The 17,187-nt window shown below is 39.7% G+C and overlaps 1 protein-coding gene across 1 annotated transcript; it reads right to left on the bottom strand.

Annotated features, from left to right (window-relative positions):
• Positions 1-7,756: 7,756 nt before the first annotated feature.
• LOC123439210 (expansin-A24-like) lies at positions 7,757-9,160 on the bottom strand. The gene is made up of 3 exons (XM_045115950.1): positions 8,908-9,160; positions 8,472-8,796; positions 7,757-8,376 (listed from the first exon to the last, which is right to left on the bottom strand). Exons 1-3 carry the CDS (start codon positions 9,065-9,067, stop codon positions 8,067-8,069), a joined length of 795 nt encoding a protein of 264 aa, XP_044971885.1. The 5' UTR covers positions 9,068-9,160; the 3' UTR covers positions 7,757-8,066.
• Positions 9,161-17,187: the final 8,027 nt, after the last annotated feature.

Raw genomic sequence — 17,187 nt, 5'->3', positions numbered from 1 at the left:
GCCGTCCTGCTCGCCGTCGATCGTCCTCCTCGCCGCCGCGCCGTCCTCCTCGCCGCCGCGTCGTCCTCCTCGCCGCCGCGCCGTCCTCCTCGCCATCGCGCCGTCCTCCGTGCCGTCCTCCTCGCCAACACTCCGGCCAGTAAGCCCCCCGCCCCCTCCTCCCCAACACTCCGGCCAGTATAGAAGAAAAGAAGAAAAAGGAGAAGAGAAGAAGAAAAAGGAGAAGAAAGGAAGAAGAAGGAGAAGAAAAGAAGAAAAAGAAAAGATTTTTTTGTCATTTAATTCCTATTGTTATTAGGTTTGTGCTAGATTATTAGGGTTAGTAATATTTAGAATTAGGTTAGAGTTACAAGAAGAAGAAATATGAACAAAAATAAGAAAATAAGATTAGGAAAAATGAAAATAAGAAGAGGAGGAGAAGAAAAGAAGAAAAAGTGTATATTGTATAGTGTATATGCTTAAGTGTATAGTGTATATAGTGTATAGTGTATAAGGAGAGGAGGAATTTTGGTATAGTGTATATAGTGTATAGTGTATAAGAAAAGAAGAAAAGAAGAGGAGGAGAATAGAAGAAAAGAAGAGGAGGAGAAGAAAAATGAAAATAAGTGTGAATAGTTTAATTTTGCTATAGTATATGCTTAAGTGTTAATAGTTTATTTTTAGCAAGAAAATTAATAGAACTAGTTTATTTTTTTAGTTCATTTTACGATGCCTATCCCGCATTCTCGTCATCGACTCGGCGGAGGACACCTGCTTAATCAGAGGGGCCCTGTCCGGGACTGGGCTCCGCCCGGCTGGTATTGGGAGGTGCTACCTTCCGGGGGGCGTAGGTTGGTGAGGAGCCAGCCCGTCGTTGACCCGATCCTTGTTTGGTGGCGGTCGCATGGGCCAGTGAGGGTGCCGAGGCTTCCGGACACCGCGGAGGTGGTACGTCACCGTGTCAGCGAGGAGGATGAGCACGCCCGTCGCTACATGGTTGCGTTGGAGGGCAGGTTCGAGCATACCTGGCAGGTTCTTCGGGGATCTCACTGGAGCTATGATCCTGTGATGGTTCCTTCTCTTTGGGTGTCCACCGCCCGCGCCGATACCCGTCGGGCGCTACTGTTCTAGATGTATTAGTGATGCTATATGTATGATAATATTCGAGGAGTATTAATGATAATATTTGACGATGTACGGACGTATTAGCTTATAATTGAATGCATGCTAATTTGAATACTACTTTATTTTACGATTTGGTTTTTCTTAGTGAATGCTCAAATTGGAAATTTACTCCTACTTTGAATACTATGCAGAAATCTAGGAGTCTCAAATTGGAAAAGTACTCCTACTTTGGTTTTTGGTACAAAGGTTAAGAGAATCCGATTTTTGCAGAACTATGGATCCACATATCAGGAACCTCGAAGAGGAAGAACTTCTGGAAGATATAATCAAAGACGGCCCCGACGTTGAACCAGCTGAATCTCCGTCGTTATATCTAAACCAGGACGTTGGAATGGAGGTCGAGCGACACGAAGATTAAGCCGATGGGGCAGGAGATAGGTCCAATGACGGAGAAGGTGATAGCTCCACTGATGGAGAAGCCGGTGAAGAGGAGAAGTCCGGCGAGGTATACATATGAAGTTCGACAATCACTTGTAATATGTGAAAAATATTGGAGATAGCTCTATATTGTATACATATACATTCATTTGACAAATGTTTCTCCCTCTTAGGCCTCCACATCGAGCAAAACTACGAAACGAGGCCCGACTAGAAAGTTGGATGCACGGACGCATTACACATTTGAGGTGATATTTCCTACGGGCGAATCAAAGCTTCCTAAGAATGCTGCTGACACATTCAAGAAGCAATGCGGAGTTCTCGTTAGGGATCACGTCCCGATCAGCGTTCGGGAGTGGAACAAGCGCAAAGGGGCAGCCGATAGTGACTATGTCGCCGAAAGGTACAAAGATAATCTTTGGAATGATCTCATGTCACATTTCAACCTGCCAGAATGTGAGAATGAAGACGCCGCAGACAAACTGAGGGCCAAAGTCAAGCATTGGACTCTGAAGAAGATGGCCGATCTGTTCCGTAGCTGGAAGAAGAAGCTATGGAAAAACTATCTGAAGACACAGAAAGGCGAATCACTCGAAGGCATTTCAAGAGTACAAGGAGTGAGAAGATGCCCAGGCATTATCAGAAAAGAACAAGATAAATGCCGACAAGAAGATATATCACCACAAGCTGGGGCCAGGGGGCTATGAGACTGCCATCCCAAAGTGGGATAAGAAAGAACAATATCTGCTAGATAAAGGCATCGTACCTGAACCACTCCGTGATGAGTGGGAATTGAGAGCAAGAAATTGGTTCCTTGCGCATGATGGGTCGTACGACGAAACAACAGGGGACCTCATCTGCAATGACAATCTTAGGATACCCAGGGAGAATTGGAAAAGGATAGTGAAAGAAATTAAGGAGGGAAGAAGAAAGTTCACTGCAGATAGAGAGAAAGATTTGCTCACACTGGTCCTCGGCAATGACGAACATGGAGGACGAACGCGAGGCTTCGGTCCTTCTTACCCGTGCTGGCTTGGGTTTGCCAGAGACCAAGACACTTACAGAAGCCGAGAAAGAGCAAAGAAGCGGCAGCAGGATGAGGAGAATGACAAGTTCAACCAGTTGCTTGCCAGGATTAACGAGCAACAGAAGCAGATTGATGAGCTTAGAGGAGTACCGCGCCAGGAAGATCCTGCAGTTGATATTACCGGCGCCCCATCTAAGCGGAAAAGCAGCGTGGCTGAATCTGAGGCCCCGCCGACGATGAACGAAGAATGATAGAGGGCGGTCCCGGCTACCCCGTGGATGGAATCAAGGAGTAAACATCATGTGAACTCCATCAGAAATTCAAGAACATATCCACGAAGGTGGCCGTCGGACAAGCTTTACCTTCTGGCCCTGATGCACGCTGGCATGGCCATGAGATTCCAGCTGGCTTTGCTAAAGTCGGGGTGGATGAAATCATGACGGGGTTTAATGATATGGAGCTCGACATAGCTGGACCCGAAGATGAGAGAACACTGGGAGAAGGACTGGGTGGAGTCATCCTATGGGACAAGAACTACATCAAGCTTCCAGGCTCGGCCCCAAGGACAACACCGCCTCCGAGTCATCGCAGGTCACCTACACCTCCATTACCTCCAAGCCCTCCACATGACACACGAGTCCATCTCGATCACCGCCGCCGGACTTGGGTCGTCCGTCTCCGCCGCCGCCCGCACATGATACTAAGCGGAAGCGTGCCAGCAAGAACGCTTCGTCGATGATTTCTAAACGACGGAGCTCCCCAAAGCGCAAACTGTCGCCCCTCCCAAAGGTATCTCATGCTAATCTTCCTATCAAACCTTATGATCGTACCCCCGAGGAAAACGTCAGGATAGCAAAGGAACAACATCAGACGCAGATGAAAAGGAAGGAACCCGAGCCTCGCCCGAAATAAACCGAGAAGAACATAGCATGGGCAAAAGACTTCATAACCACTCCATCACAGTATGACTTACACTATAAGCCTGATGACTATACACGCACATTGCAGAAGGAAGTGAAAAAGAGCAAGTCACATGCAAGTGCAAATGAGAGCAAATCAAGTTCAACTACAAGCAAGAAAAAATCAGACGTTCCTCAGCTTGGACAACAGGCCAAACAGTCGATCCCACCCCTCAAGGTGTTAACCGAGAATGTTCCCCCTCCGGTGCAGGGGCAAGCTTTTGAAAACGCAAAGGAGTTGGAGGATGAATGTGGTATCTCGGTTGAAAATTTGCTGGCTAATTCCCAAGACGACAGGATACCCAAGGCTGTGGTAGCCCCTAAGCCACAGTTTGTCATGGGAGAGCCTTTGGTCAGCAAAGATGATCTCCCAACAAATATGCGTTACTTGCATAAATGGTACTTAAGTAAATCAAAGAATGGGAGAACGATGATCGTGCTGAGTGTCCCACAGGAGTACTACGGCCGCTCCAAAGAAATCCATATCGACTTTGATGAACTCTTCCAGATGTACAATGGCGACGCCCTCGACAAATCGCTTATGAGTTGCTATTGTCTGTAAGTTTTTCAATTCGTTGTCTACATATAACTTGTTTAGTTATTTCAATTCATTGTCTATATATAACTTGTACTCTATTATGCAGAATGAAGATTCTGGAGTGTAAAAGTAAGAGCATCATAAATATTGGGTTTATTGATCCAGATAAAATACATATAGCGACGCTAACTAATTATCCCAAGGAGACGGAGGAAAACCTTCTAAGGTTTCTAAGAGATCAAAACTTCTGTGACCACATACTGTTTCCATACAACTTCAGGTGAGGGTCTTTACTCTGTTGTGTCCATTCACTTATAAGTGTAATTGATAAGTTACTCTCACACACACACACACACACACACACACACACACACACACACACACACACACACACACATATATATATATATATATATATATATATATATATATATATATACATGTGCAGCTTCCATTGGATTCTGTTGGACATTCAAATTGATAAGGGAATAGTTGATGCCTTCGACCCATTATCGAGACCCTTGGAACAGTTCCAAAGCCTGTAGGACATGCTCCAAGTGTAATTTTAATCATTCTTGCGCTCTATCGGTCTCTTTCGATGATTTTCTGATATATCAATTAATGAAAAACTTAGCAAATCATTATCCTTGTCGGGCAGGGTTTGGAATCGGTTCAAGTGCGTGACTCCCGGTAACTTTCCTGAGAAGGTGACCTTTGGAGCGGCTCAGGTAAGTAGTAGTATGATATACTTCTATTAATTTTCAATACATTTATGATGCTAGATTATTATTTTGATTATATATATTCCATTCTCGTAAAGTGCGACCAGCAGCCACGGGGAACGCATCTATGCGGGTACTATGTTTGTGAGACCATTCGCACATTTACCTCTGAGTTCAAGGAGCACAGATTCGACGTAAGCAATGAACATTCACACCTCTATTTTTACCCGTCATTCTTTGTTATCATGATTGATATTCATATTCATCTCCTCTTCTTATATAGCACACGGCCATGAGGACGAAGGTCCTACCAGAGCAACGCGCGATTGCTGTTGCAGAGGAGCTTGCGGGATTTCTGAGGACGGAAGCTATAGAAGACAAAGGACGATTTAGTGTAGCTAAGGGACATTAGTGATGTTCGTCCATGTATTCGAATAGACGGGCTCTAGTCCCGATAATTCAGATCTCCATATAATTGTATATATATGATCGCTTGTAAGATAAGTTAATCTTTTATATATATATATATATATATATATATATATATATATATATATATATATATATATATATATATATATATATATATATATATATATATATATATATATATATATATATATATATGCATCATTATTTCTATTTTAAATTATATGAAAACTAATTCCCGAACACAAAACGAGGCATCACGATTAATCTCCTGAACACCTAAACCCTAAAACCATAAAACCCAAAAATAATTTCATTCAAAAAAAAAACCCAAAAGCCAGCAAAATCTGAAAATCTTTAGTCCCGGACCGTGTCACGAACCGGGACTAAAGGGCCTGCCCCTGGGGCGCTACGAGGCGCCCACGTGGAGCACCTTTAGTCTCGGCTTGTAAGAGGGCCGGGACAAAAAGGTTAGGCCTTTAGTCCCGCCCCTTTAGTCCCGGTTGGTGAACCGGGACTAAAGCCCCTTACGGGCCGGGGCTATAGGCCCGGTCCCCACTAGTGTGATAAGCGACAATAGGTCTATTGCATGCTACTTACTGTTGGCAAATGAGTCCGTTTTAGAGTCAGCTTTGTAGATTACAATAGGTAAACTATGCGGTTATTATATTGCAGACATAAAGTTCCTTTGGAGGTCGAGCTTACATAGAACCACTTCAACATTGGTTTGGGATCTATGCTCTTCAACTAACTTACTACTTGGAAATTTCTCTTTTGTGTTTCTCTGAAATGAAACAACATACAGACATCCAACTTTGCAAATAAAAAAACTTTCGAACTCCAATATGTGAAAAACCTTTTAGATATTTTGGCCCGAAATAAATATAAAATGGGATTTTATTTTATTAAAAAAATATTTTAAGCATTTAAAATGCATGGAAAAAAGACACGCCAATATCTGACAAAACAACCTATAAGTCTGGTATAACTAATATGGTATCCTCACCTCTTGGAACATTTTCCTCCCATCTTTCATGAGAGAATTTCACTGAGAACGATCCACGAACCACATTTGACATGCTTAGTTCCACTAATCTTCATGTAGGTTGAGGTCGAGAGCTAGCGCTGAATTCACGGGGTACACGTTTTGGTTATGTGTACGGCAAGGGATGTAGTGGCACGTGGTACGGGCTAGCCCTGTGTTGTTGGTAGTGGGATCATTCAAATTCGGATCTAGAGGCTTGTGCTTGTAACGGTTGTCCTAGGTGCGTTGTTGTGGCACATGTAAGATGTAGGGCGCATGCTCCTTGATTTGGCGCCGCCACCGTTGACGCCTGCGGGTGTCACTCTCTTCTTGAGGGTGTCGTTCTGGTTCTCGTCTCTGTGTCCTGAATCCAGTTAAATACACTCGCCCGTCTCAGACTCAAAAGCTCGTGGAGCTTAGGTGTGCAGGGGTGTTGTGGCGTTTTATGCTGGTATGCTTATGTTATATATTTTTCGGCAATGTAGTCGCGTGGGTATATATTATCTTGTTATCTCAAGATCTTTCTTGTAAAGGGGCCACCCCACTACCTTCTATTGTTTATTTGTTCTATCTATAAAGTGGGGTGTGAGCCTCTTTCGAGAATAGTAGGCAATTAGCTTGATCGGTTAGTTATAAGAATTGAGTTTTCATTTCCTTTCTGCATATGAATAGTAATTTTTATATACAAAATTCTCTTCATCAAAGAGAAGGATTGAACTAGAATAAAAAAATAGGTTTGAAAAAGATCAGACAAGGGGAGTTTTATTCAGAAGGGATACATAATATCCGTTTCCTAACTGGATATTTTTCTGAGCTTGTATGTTAGCAGCTTACCATACATAGCAAATGACATAATCTATTCAGTGGCGGAGCCACCTCCCGGCAACCCGGAGCAGCTGCCCGGGCTCTACTATGCATTCACGTTTCAATACTAGCAGCAAACAGGCAGCTAGTTATCATTTTGCAGGGGCAAAAAATTGGCACATACGACGACGTGTACTTTGCCCCGGCTCGCCGGCCGAGCTAGCTCCGCCACTGAATCTATTTACCTAACGCATCATACAAGTGAACTCGAACAGCACACAATCAATAGGAAGAACTGGATCTTATATACACCATATGAATTACACAGTGAGTATGAACAAATTGAATGGTAAAATTAGACCAGTGATACAAGCAGCACACAAATTGAGCACCATAGCACTTATTTTAAGCAACGTAATTATGATCAATGCATAACATGACAGACATTGCTCATTTGAATTGCAATTTGCTAGCAAATGATTGCCCAAAGTTCCAACCCTTTGGCACAACGTTGTTGAATACAAGCGTGTGTCCATCACTGTTGGTTAGTCTAAAGGCGAGCATCTTGCCGGTGAGGTTAGCCATATGAATTACACAGTGAGTATGAACAAATTGAATGGTAAAATTAGACCAGTGATACAAGCAGCACACAAATTGAGCACGATAGCACTTATTTTAAGCAACGTAATTATTCAAAAGGAATACATAATATCCATTTCCTAACTGGATATTTTTCTGTGCCTGTATGTTAGCAGGTTACCATACATAGCAAAGGGCATAATCTATTTACTTAATGCATCATAAAAGTAAATTCAAACAGTACACAGTTGATATAATAAACACAATACAAATTTGCTAGCACAGTGAGTATATACACCATACGAATTACACAGTGAGTATGAACAAATTTAATGGTAAGATTAGATCAGTGCTACAACAAGCAGCACACACATTAAGCACCATAACTAGTATTTTACACAACATAATTATGACAAATCCATAGCTCGGTAGACATTGTTCACTAGAATTGCAATTTGCTAGCAAATGATTGCCCAAAGTTCCACCCCTTTGGCACAATGTTGTTGAATACAAGCGTGTGTCCATCAGTGTTGGTTAGCCTGAAGGAGAGCATCTTGCCGGTGAGGTTAGCCAGCGAGTGCCAGTTAGCGCCCCAGTTGCGTGCCATAGGCGTCCAGTCCTCGGAATCAGAGCACTTCACATCCATGGACTGGATCGAGCCTGTTGCAGCAACGTTGCTCACAAGCACAAGAATGAAGTAATCGTGACCATTAATTTTGAACCTCACGCCACCCCGCTTCACGCACGGAACTCTGCATGTGTATGACAGTGGCATAGAAGATGTTAAAGTTATGTGCCTCCGGTGATTTTAGACTAATTTTCAGACTTATACGAGACAGATATATACCTCTGGTACATGACAGGGATGATGCCACCTCTATAAACACCGATCTTCTCCCAGGCCGGTTGTGCCATGTCGAAGTGTGGCCGTGGCAGGTTGCACCAACCGCCGTTGTCATTGGGGAGGGCGTCGTTGGGTGGACAGAAGTTTGTGGCCGTGACGGTGACCGTCACGCCGGGCTTGCAAAACAACGGGTCTGCGCGCTTGCGATCACATGCGATCTTGTAGCACTGCCCGCAAGCGGCACCGTCATTGAACAACACTGTGCTTAGAGCTGCGGTTCGCGTCCCGTACCCTTCAGAGAAGAGGTTGCCGTACCCGCACGCGCCACCTGCAATATGTCGAACACATAGCAAGTGTAAATAGATAGAAGAACAAGATTAACGGGCCATGCACGCATTAGATAGATGTTGAGGTGTGAGTTGAATGATTTAGTGATTACCCATTGTGTCAGAGGCGTCCGCGCCGCCATAGAACGTCGCATGCGCCTTCTGCCAGACGAACGGTTGGGGGGATTGTGTGGTCGGGTTGTCCGCGGCCACAGAGAGCACACAGCCGATCGCCGCCAGCAGCATCCCTGCAACAAGTCGAGCTGGAGCCATATCTGCCGCTAGCTGTGTATGCCGTTGAAGTTTGATGAACTTGTGACCTGTATGGATGCGTTTGCTCGTGTGTCTATATTGATTTGTTGCCGATGGTTGTGTGGTGCTGTGGTGATCTGACGATCGTTTGTTTATATAGTCTTCACACATGCGGTAGATTCGTATGTACGTCGCTGGAGGGTTCAGCAAGGGCACCCTGATTGGTTGAATAAAGGATGTGGCGTGCAGAGCTGCCTGGCCGTGCAGCCATGCCATGGTTTGTGTGGCACTCAAGATATATATGTACGCGCAGACACGTCCCTTGAATCATACGACGAGTGATCTGGTTCTGCATCTGGTCCTCAACGTCGGCGGCGCACATCGGGTGTGATGATTAGGTGGTGAATAAATCTTGAGTTGCCAGTAAGGCATATCCATAGATACTTCCAATCATTTTTATGCCTTTTTTTTTCAAAAAGGAGGATAAGAAGTGGTTCGTCGGTTTGATCATGCCAAGTAGATTGACGTTCCGTTGGTGGTTTGGTCAAACGGGTACGGAGGCATTTTTTCGATCAGCAATTTATCGGTTTCAGCATACCTTTCATGTTTGTTGTTTCTCTCTTTCCACTTTTTCTTCTGATTTCCTTTTCCGAGTTTGGTTTATGCTTCTAGGAGAGAGGAGTAGGTCCTATGTGAGATAAGTTTATCTGGTTTATTGACATATATTAACTTGGCATGATCGAGTAGGATGATGATTTTTTTTTTTGTTTTCTTGTTTTATGACATTTTAACTTGATAGGTTGTTACGACAGTTGGATGGGTTATGACATTTTAACTTGGTAACTTGGCATGTGACTAAGGACGATGAGTTATTAGATGACATATATTAGATTATAGTGGATGGCTACAAGGGATCCTTTCATTCGACACTTGTGTGACGTCGTAACATCATATTTTCCTACTAACCCAACTTAATCAGTTGCACACATTCATTTTAATCTAAATGTTGTTTCTTGCACAATTACTATTGATATTGTATATTAATATGTATAACCGTGTGTAAATACAATATAAAGATATAAAAAATGTACGATTAGTAGTGGCGCGGGTTAAAAAAGCACGCTCCTACTAACTCAGTTGCCTGATAAAATATATAATGATGGCGCGGGTTAAAATATATGACGTCCATCCTCACCACCATTTTCAGATTTGTTTTTCTAGATTTCTAATACTATTGAAACCGTGGGCCGATTGTTTTTGGGTTTCCGCCCATTCTATGTTTCCCCACAAATGAAGCCTTTTAAAAACAAGCCTAACATGAGAAGAAAGTATGGCCCTACTCGGGAATGTAATGCCATTTGGATAATAAATTTTAAATTTTAAATTTAAATCAGTTGACTACTGGTCGCAAATTTATTGGAGAAACTATGACATGTCGTATTGTGAAGCATTTGTGAAATAGGTCAAAAAGATAGGTTGTGTGGGTACTTAATTAAATATATTAGGTTGAGCAGGAGCATGCTGTTGTGTTGTTTATGTGTACCCCAAATTAGTATCAAGCACGCGTGTCATTTGTTCCATAACTTGGTCGTTAGTGATTTGTTTTAAAAACAAGAAAAACACCATGTAACAGATCACTGTCGTATCTTCTGTACATTTTTAATGAAAAATATGTACCACAAAATGGACCTAATTAGCATAATATAAGTAGTGTGTGAACAACACATACAATGCTAATTACCATCAACAGATATATAAGTGTGTCTTACATTCTTCTCAAAGTTTATCCCACTAAATTTCGTCTTTAGTTCTTCCCCTCCACTGTCTCTATGACCTATTCCTATTTAAAAAAACAGTCGCATCGTATATACCTCAGGTTGTTTGAACTTTTGTAAATTTCATGCATGGTCCATTTTTGAATCAACACATACATCCTATCTTTAGTTAAACGTTACTAACATTTCTTACTATGGTACTTCACTTCAGAAGAGATTCACTGATTTCAACTGTGTCCCTCTTGTCATAAAATCAACAGTGTTAAGTCATAAAGAGTGTTAGGAGACTGGGAGTCCCACCGAGAATGGAGGGGAGAGTAGAACGAGCAGTCGTGAGACGATCAAGCCTTGGAAAAACAAAATCTTGCATTTATAGCACATGCACTATTCACTATAAAAGTTTATAATTTGTTTAGTGGAGTTCACACAAAAATTATACTCCCTTCGTAAATAAATACAAGAACATTTAGATCATAATGAAATTCTACAGCACCGTAGTATTCCCTATATTCATTTGTACCATGCTTTTTGGAAATTCAAAATATGGTTAACATTATATTATTAGAAAAAAATCTACATGGAGCCGAGGAGCAAAACAAATAGTCAACATACATGGGTACTATAAAATCAAATTGTGAATTAATGATGGCGAAGGAAGCTTGATGTTGATGGTGCTGAAGGATGCTATCAATGTAGCTATTCGATTGAAGTTACTACGGGATCTTGTTCTTCATTAAGTAACAAGTAGCCGTGCTGCTTTGCTTTTACATTTACAGGAGTTTAGTTGATGTTTTTTACTTTGGACATTGTAATGGCTGTCTATGGTTATATTAGTAAATTCTAGGAGGAATCCCTTTTCTTAAAATAAAAAGAAATAACAAACAAAGTGATTAGTTATTAGGGATAACCTTTCACTCGTTTAGCCAAATCGAGAAGTCAGCGCCTAAATTTTCATATTGATCCCAACTATCCAATAAACCTACCAAAATCAAGTTTTCATAAACTTTCAGATTTTTGAAAATTTGTTCAGATTCTAATTCAATTTATTATCATAAGTTTTTATTCGTAGCTCCGTTCTCGGTAAATCCAGTTGCATTGGATTCATATTGGGGTAATCTTTCCATTGGTACCATTAGAGTTAGCTTTTCAACATGTAATTTTGATCATAGTAAGATTTCCCCACTAGTTCAGAAAAAGTTGCTACAACCGTGTTTTGACAGATTCGATGCAAACTTCTTTTGGTTTTGAATATTTCTAATTTAGAGCTTGTTTTTCCTACATGCTCATATTGAATTCCTATATCCAGTAAAATTAGTAGTTTTAAGTTTTGAATATTTCGAATTTGAGCAATTCCAAGTTGAATTCAAACCTTCTCATAATCATATCTTGCAAGCCATGTACCATATTCCATTGATTATTTTTGCACCAAAGCACTTGTGCAATACACTTCATATTCATATACAATATACCCCATTTTCAAATACTTTTGAACATTTGAGTTCAAATTCTATTCAAACATTATTTCGCTATAACTTGAGTTGTAGTGTCTGTTCCAATTATTTCTTTTTGGAAATGGATTCTTATGTCATATGAAATATGTCAACCAACATTTATGTTATTCCCGATATACTTAAGATCTGATTACATAATTAATATCTCCTACATAAACTTATATGACAGTAGTTCATGACACATTGACTTTTTTGAGTTGATTCCTCACCATTCACGTTATAGCACCCTAAGAACCTATCGCTCTATGACATATTTTGTTCTTTGGATTATTTATATTATTTCATATCAAATTGTGATTTATTGGATGTTTTTTACTTACATTAGATTGACCGGAGTGTGAAGAAGTGTTATATCGGGCTCTAGACAGTAGTGCAGCAAAGCCTAGCTATGGCATGGCAAAATCGTCCTTGTTGGCATGGAAACCCAACACCACTAATATGATGCAATTGTTAAAATATAGTGGTGGCGTTGGATCCAATGTTAGCGGTATTTTAGATACTGATGGTATGGCATGTGGCCAATGCTAGGTGTAATATTCATCGATAGTGGCATACCGGTGCAACATGAGCAATTTGATTGTCAAACTTGAGATAAAAAAAAGTTGCGCATCAGTATGATCCCAACCAAAATGACGACATAAGTTTGTGAACAATAATTAAATCAACTTTTAGTAGTAATAAATAGAGGCAAATAATGTAATTAATTTCAACAATGTACTTATTGACATAATTAATCAAAGTATCCAAAATAGTCAAGTAACATAGGTACAAGTTCAACTAAGTAGAGGTGGTAATAACATGAGATCTGCCGTGCATGCCTACTAGCTAACTAGACTTTTTTGTGGGTGAACTCAGGATCATAGTTTCTAGTAAGTGAACCATCACTCCCAAGCAAGCATGTAGTATACCATGATCTCGTCAGGGTGGTACTTGAGGTACAACATGGATCTCTCCCCGGTTTCCATCACGTAAGCACTTGCAAGGGCCTTCAACTAAGGCAACCGAAATATGTGTGGTTTGGTTCCTTGTTCACCATACAATTCAAGTATTGGCCCGTCAGCTTCTTCATGAGGGTGCACTGGAATCTGAGGGTGGCATCAAGTGGAACTCAAAACTTCTATAAAAATTCACGCCTCGCTCCGCAAGGGATGAACTGAGCAAAATAAAAAAATAACTAGTTAGACAATTTGGGGGGCAAACATACCATATGAAACTCAATCAGAACATGTTGAACTAAAACATGTCGGCTAGTGATAAAGTCATTCTGAAGATCTATGAAGAACTTTCTATACATCTGGCATCTGAAAGCACCACCTCACATAGGGCATCCATTTACTGTTTTCATCATTGTTGACTGCTTCTTGTGATGGCTTTGGGATTTCCTCTAAGAGGAAGGGTGAGGTGGTATATTAGCAGTAAGTATTTCCCTCAGTTGAGAACAAAGGTTTATCGAGCCAATAGGAGAATCACGCATACAACTATCTACAACATCTACACAAAAGAGCAAATACTTGCAACCAGCGATGGCAAGAGGGTTGTCAATCCCCTTGTACTCCATACCAACAAAGATAAAATCTGATAGTGATAGATTGATAAACTGCAAAGTAAAATAAAAGTAAATAAATTACAACAAGATATTTTGTTTTTTCAAATATGATTAAAATAGACCTGAGGGCCATAGTTTTCACTAGAGCTTCTGTCTTATAAGCATGTTATACGATGGGTAAACAAATTACTGTTGGGCAAATGATAGAAAATCACATAGTTATGACGTTATTCATGGCATGACCAATTACATCGGCATTACGTCCGTGAGAAGTAGAGCGAATTCAACCTCCATGCAATAATATTTGTCCGGCAATCGACCGGTATCCAACATGCATCTATGGTATTAAGTTCAAACAAAGTAACAATTTATAGAATACTTTCTATAAAATATGTAACCATCACCGTGCTCTAAAGATATAAGTGAAGTACATGGGAAACTACATAACTCAAAAGATATTGGTGAAGCACATAAATTATTCTAACAACTCATGATAAATGTGTGTCTCTCTCAAAAGGTGTGTCCAGCAAACAATGATTGAGGCAAACTATAAGGAAATAAAAATAAAATATGGTACAATACGCTCCATGTAAAACTCATATCATGTGATGAATAGAAATATAACTCCAAGTACCATACCAATGAATGGTGGATGAAAGAAGGGATACCATCCGGAGCATCCCCAAGCATAGACTCTTGAGTCTTGCTTGAATATTAACTTGGGGTGCCTTGGGAATCCCCAAGCTTAGGGTGTTTCTGCTCCTTATTACTTAAACCATCATGATCTCACCCAAAACTTGGAAAGTTTAGCACACAAACTCAATAGAAATCTCGTGAGATCCATTAATATAATCGACAAATAATAAACATTTTTTATTGTTATACACGAATTCATAATTATTCTTGCATAATACCTATTGTATTCTAACTCTCCCATGACTTATACTCCCTCATACAATCCAAAGAATAATTGAGAGAAGAACACTCTGTATTAAAACAAATTTCTTCGTATCTGAAAATACTGAAACACTATGAAAACGTGGGAAATATGTATCTCAATACCGGGTAAAAATTACACTAATAAATTCAAATACTCAATGCAAAAGTTTTATTTCCTACATCGTATCAATTTAACTATCATCCAAATCATCCCAAAGGTTTAACTTGGCAAAAATACTAATTAAAATATAATAACCCAATCATTACTATAGAAATAATCATGTTCTCACACAAAAATATTAGTTTGAAAGATAGCTATTGGGTTGCCTCCCAGCAAGCTCTTTCTTTATAGTCATTAAGATAGGCTTGCAATTTCAATGATGCTCACATGAAAGATGAAAATTGAAGTGCCTAGGGAGCATCATATCACATGTAGAAAACATATTTGATTAAATATAACATAATTCCTATGCATAGGCATCTTATAAAAAATTATAAAGGCAAGCAAAACCTAGCATATGCAAGGATGAAGAAAGAAACAATAACAATCTCAACAAGGAGAGAGATAATTTAGTAACATGAATATTTATATAACCATATTTTCCTCTCACATAATAATTCCCTATAGGATCATAATCAAAGTCAACAATATAACTATCGTATAAAATATTATTTTTATGATCCACCTACATAAAGTGTTTAGACCCTTCGAAAATATTTCCATTAACATAAACTTAAGTCTTGACCTCTCCAAACCCATTGTTATAAAAAAATTCAAAAGATTTACGATTCTCCAAAGTAGCGGGATCATTATTACCTAAAGTTGACGCTCTTCCAAACCCACTTTTAGTAGAATTGCAAATATCATTATCAATAGTAGATTCATTATGAGGCTCAAACGAATTTTCAAGATCACAAGAAACATCGTAATTATCACCCTAATCATGATCATTACCACAATTGACATTCATAGAATTTATACTAACAATATTGCAATTATGCTTTTCATTCAATAAACATATCCCTATAGCATTTTCTATTATTAAACATGCAACAAGTTCAAAAATATTAGCAAGCGGATGAGGATCTATATATCTTTGTTGCTATTTTTATTTTCTGTTTTGGTGTGTTAGTGATAAAGATAGCATAACTAGGCAAATAAAAATTAGAACAAGTAAGTTCTAATGTGTGTGTCGGAACCTTGTTTGATGATGTCTCATCGGCAGTGGCACCGTAAATTCTTCTACTACTTGTGATGGCTTTGGGATTTTCCCGAGGAGGATGGGTGAAGTGGTATAGTAGCAGTAATTATTTGCCTCAGTTGAGAACCAAGGTTTATCGAAAGAATAGGAGAATGACGCAAAACCGTCAACAACACCTAAACGGAAGAGAACAAATACTAGCACACAACACGGGCAAGAGAGTTGTTAATCCCCTTGTACTCGTTAACAACAAGTATTAAATATGAAAGTGCAAAGTAAAATAAAAGTAAATAAATTGCAGTGCATGATATTTTTGTTTTCTATAATATGATTGAAATAGACCCGTGGTCTAGAGTTTTCAGCACAACTTTCTCACTTATAAGCATGGTATACGATGGGTAATTTTTTTATTGTTGGGAAATTGGTAGAAAAGCACATAGCTATGGCGTTATTCATGGCATGATAAAATACATAGGCATTATGTCCGTGACAAGTAGCCGACTTCTTCCTGCATCTAGTATTATTATTCCACCAATCGACTAATATCCAGTATGCATCTATGGTATTAAGTTCATGATAAACAGAGTAACACTTTAAGAAAGATGACATAATGTAGATAGAATAAAATCAATCAATATGATTAAACCCCATCGTTTTATCCTTAATAGAAATAATATAATATATATGCCTTGCTACCCTTACTATATTGTGAGGACACCGCAAGATTGATCCACTACTATGCACCACTTCCACTGAAGATCGATAAATCAACTTGGTGAAAGAAATCCCATAGATCGAAAAGAATTACATAGCTATAAAATAACACATAATAGAATCCAAAAAGTATTCAATTAATAATTCATAGGATATTCAGTTACCTTCAATGAATAATCAGATTATAAACCCACATTTCATCAGAGTACAACAAACACACCGCATAAGAGAATTACATCATATAGATCTCCGAAGAGAACATGGTATTGTAGATTAAAGAGAGAGAACAAGCCATCTAACTCATCACTATGGATCTGTATGTCTATGGTGAAATGCGTACACATCATCGGAGATGCAACAAGGTTGATGAATAAGTCCTCCGTGATCACCACCCCCCTCCGGTCGAGTGATGGAAAAGTCCTCTAGATGAGATCATGGAAGAACAACGACTTCA

The sequence above is a fragment of the Hordeum vulgare genome, chromosome 3H (assembly GCF_904849725.1).
Source record: "Hordeum vulgare subsp. vulgare chromosome 3H, MorexV3_pseudomolecules_assembly, whole genome shotgun sequence".
Lineage (NCBI taxonomy): Eukaryota > Viridiplantae > Streptophyta > Magnoliopsida > Poales > Poaceae > Hordeum > Hordeum vulgare.
The sequence above is the reverse complement of the archived record's forward strand: the minus strand, read 5'-3'. Positions and strand labels throughout refer to the sequence as shown.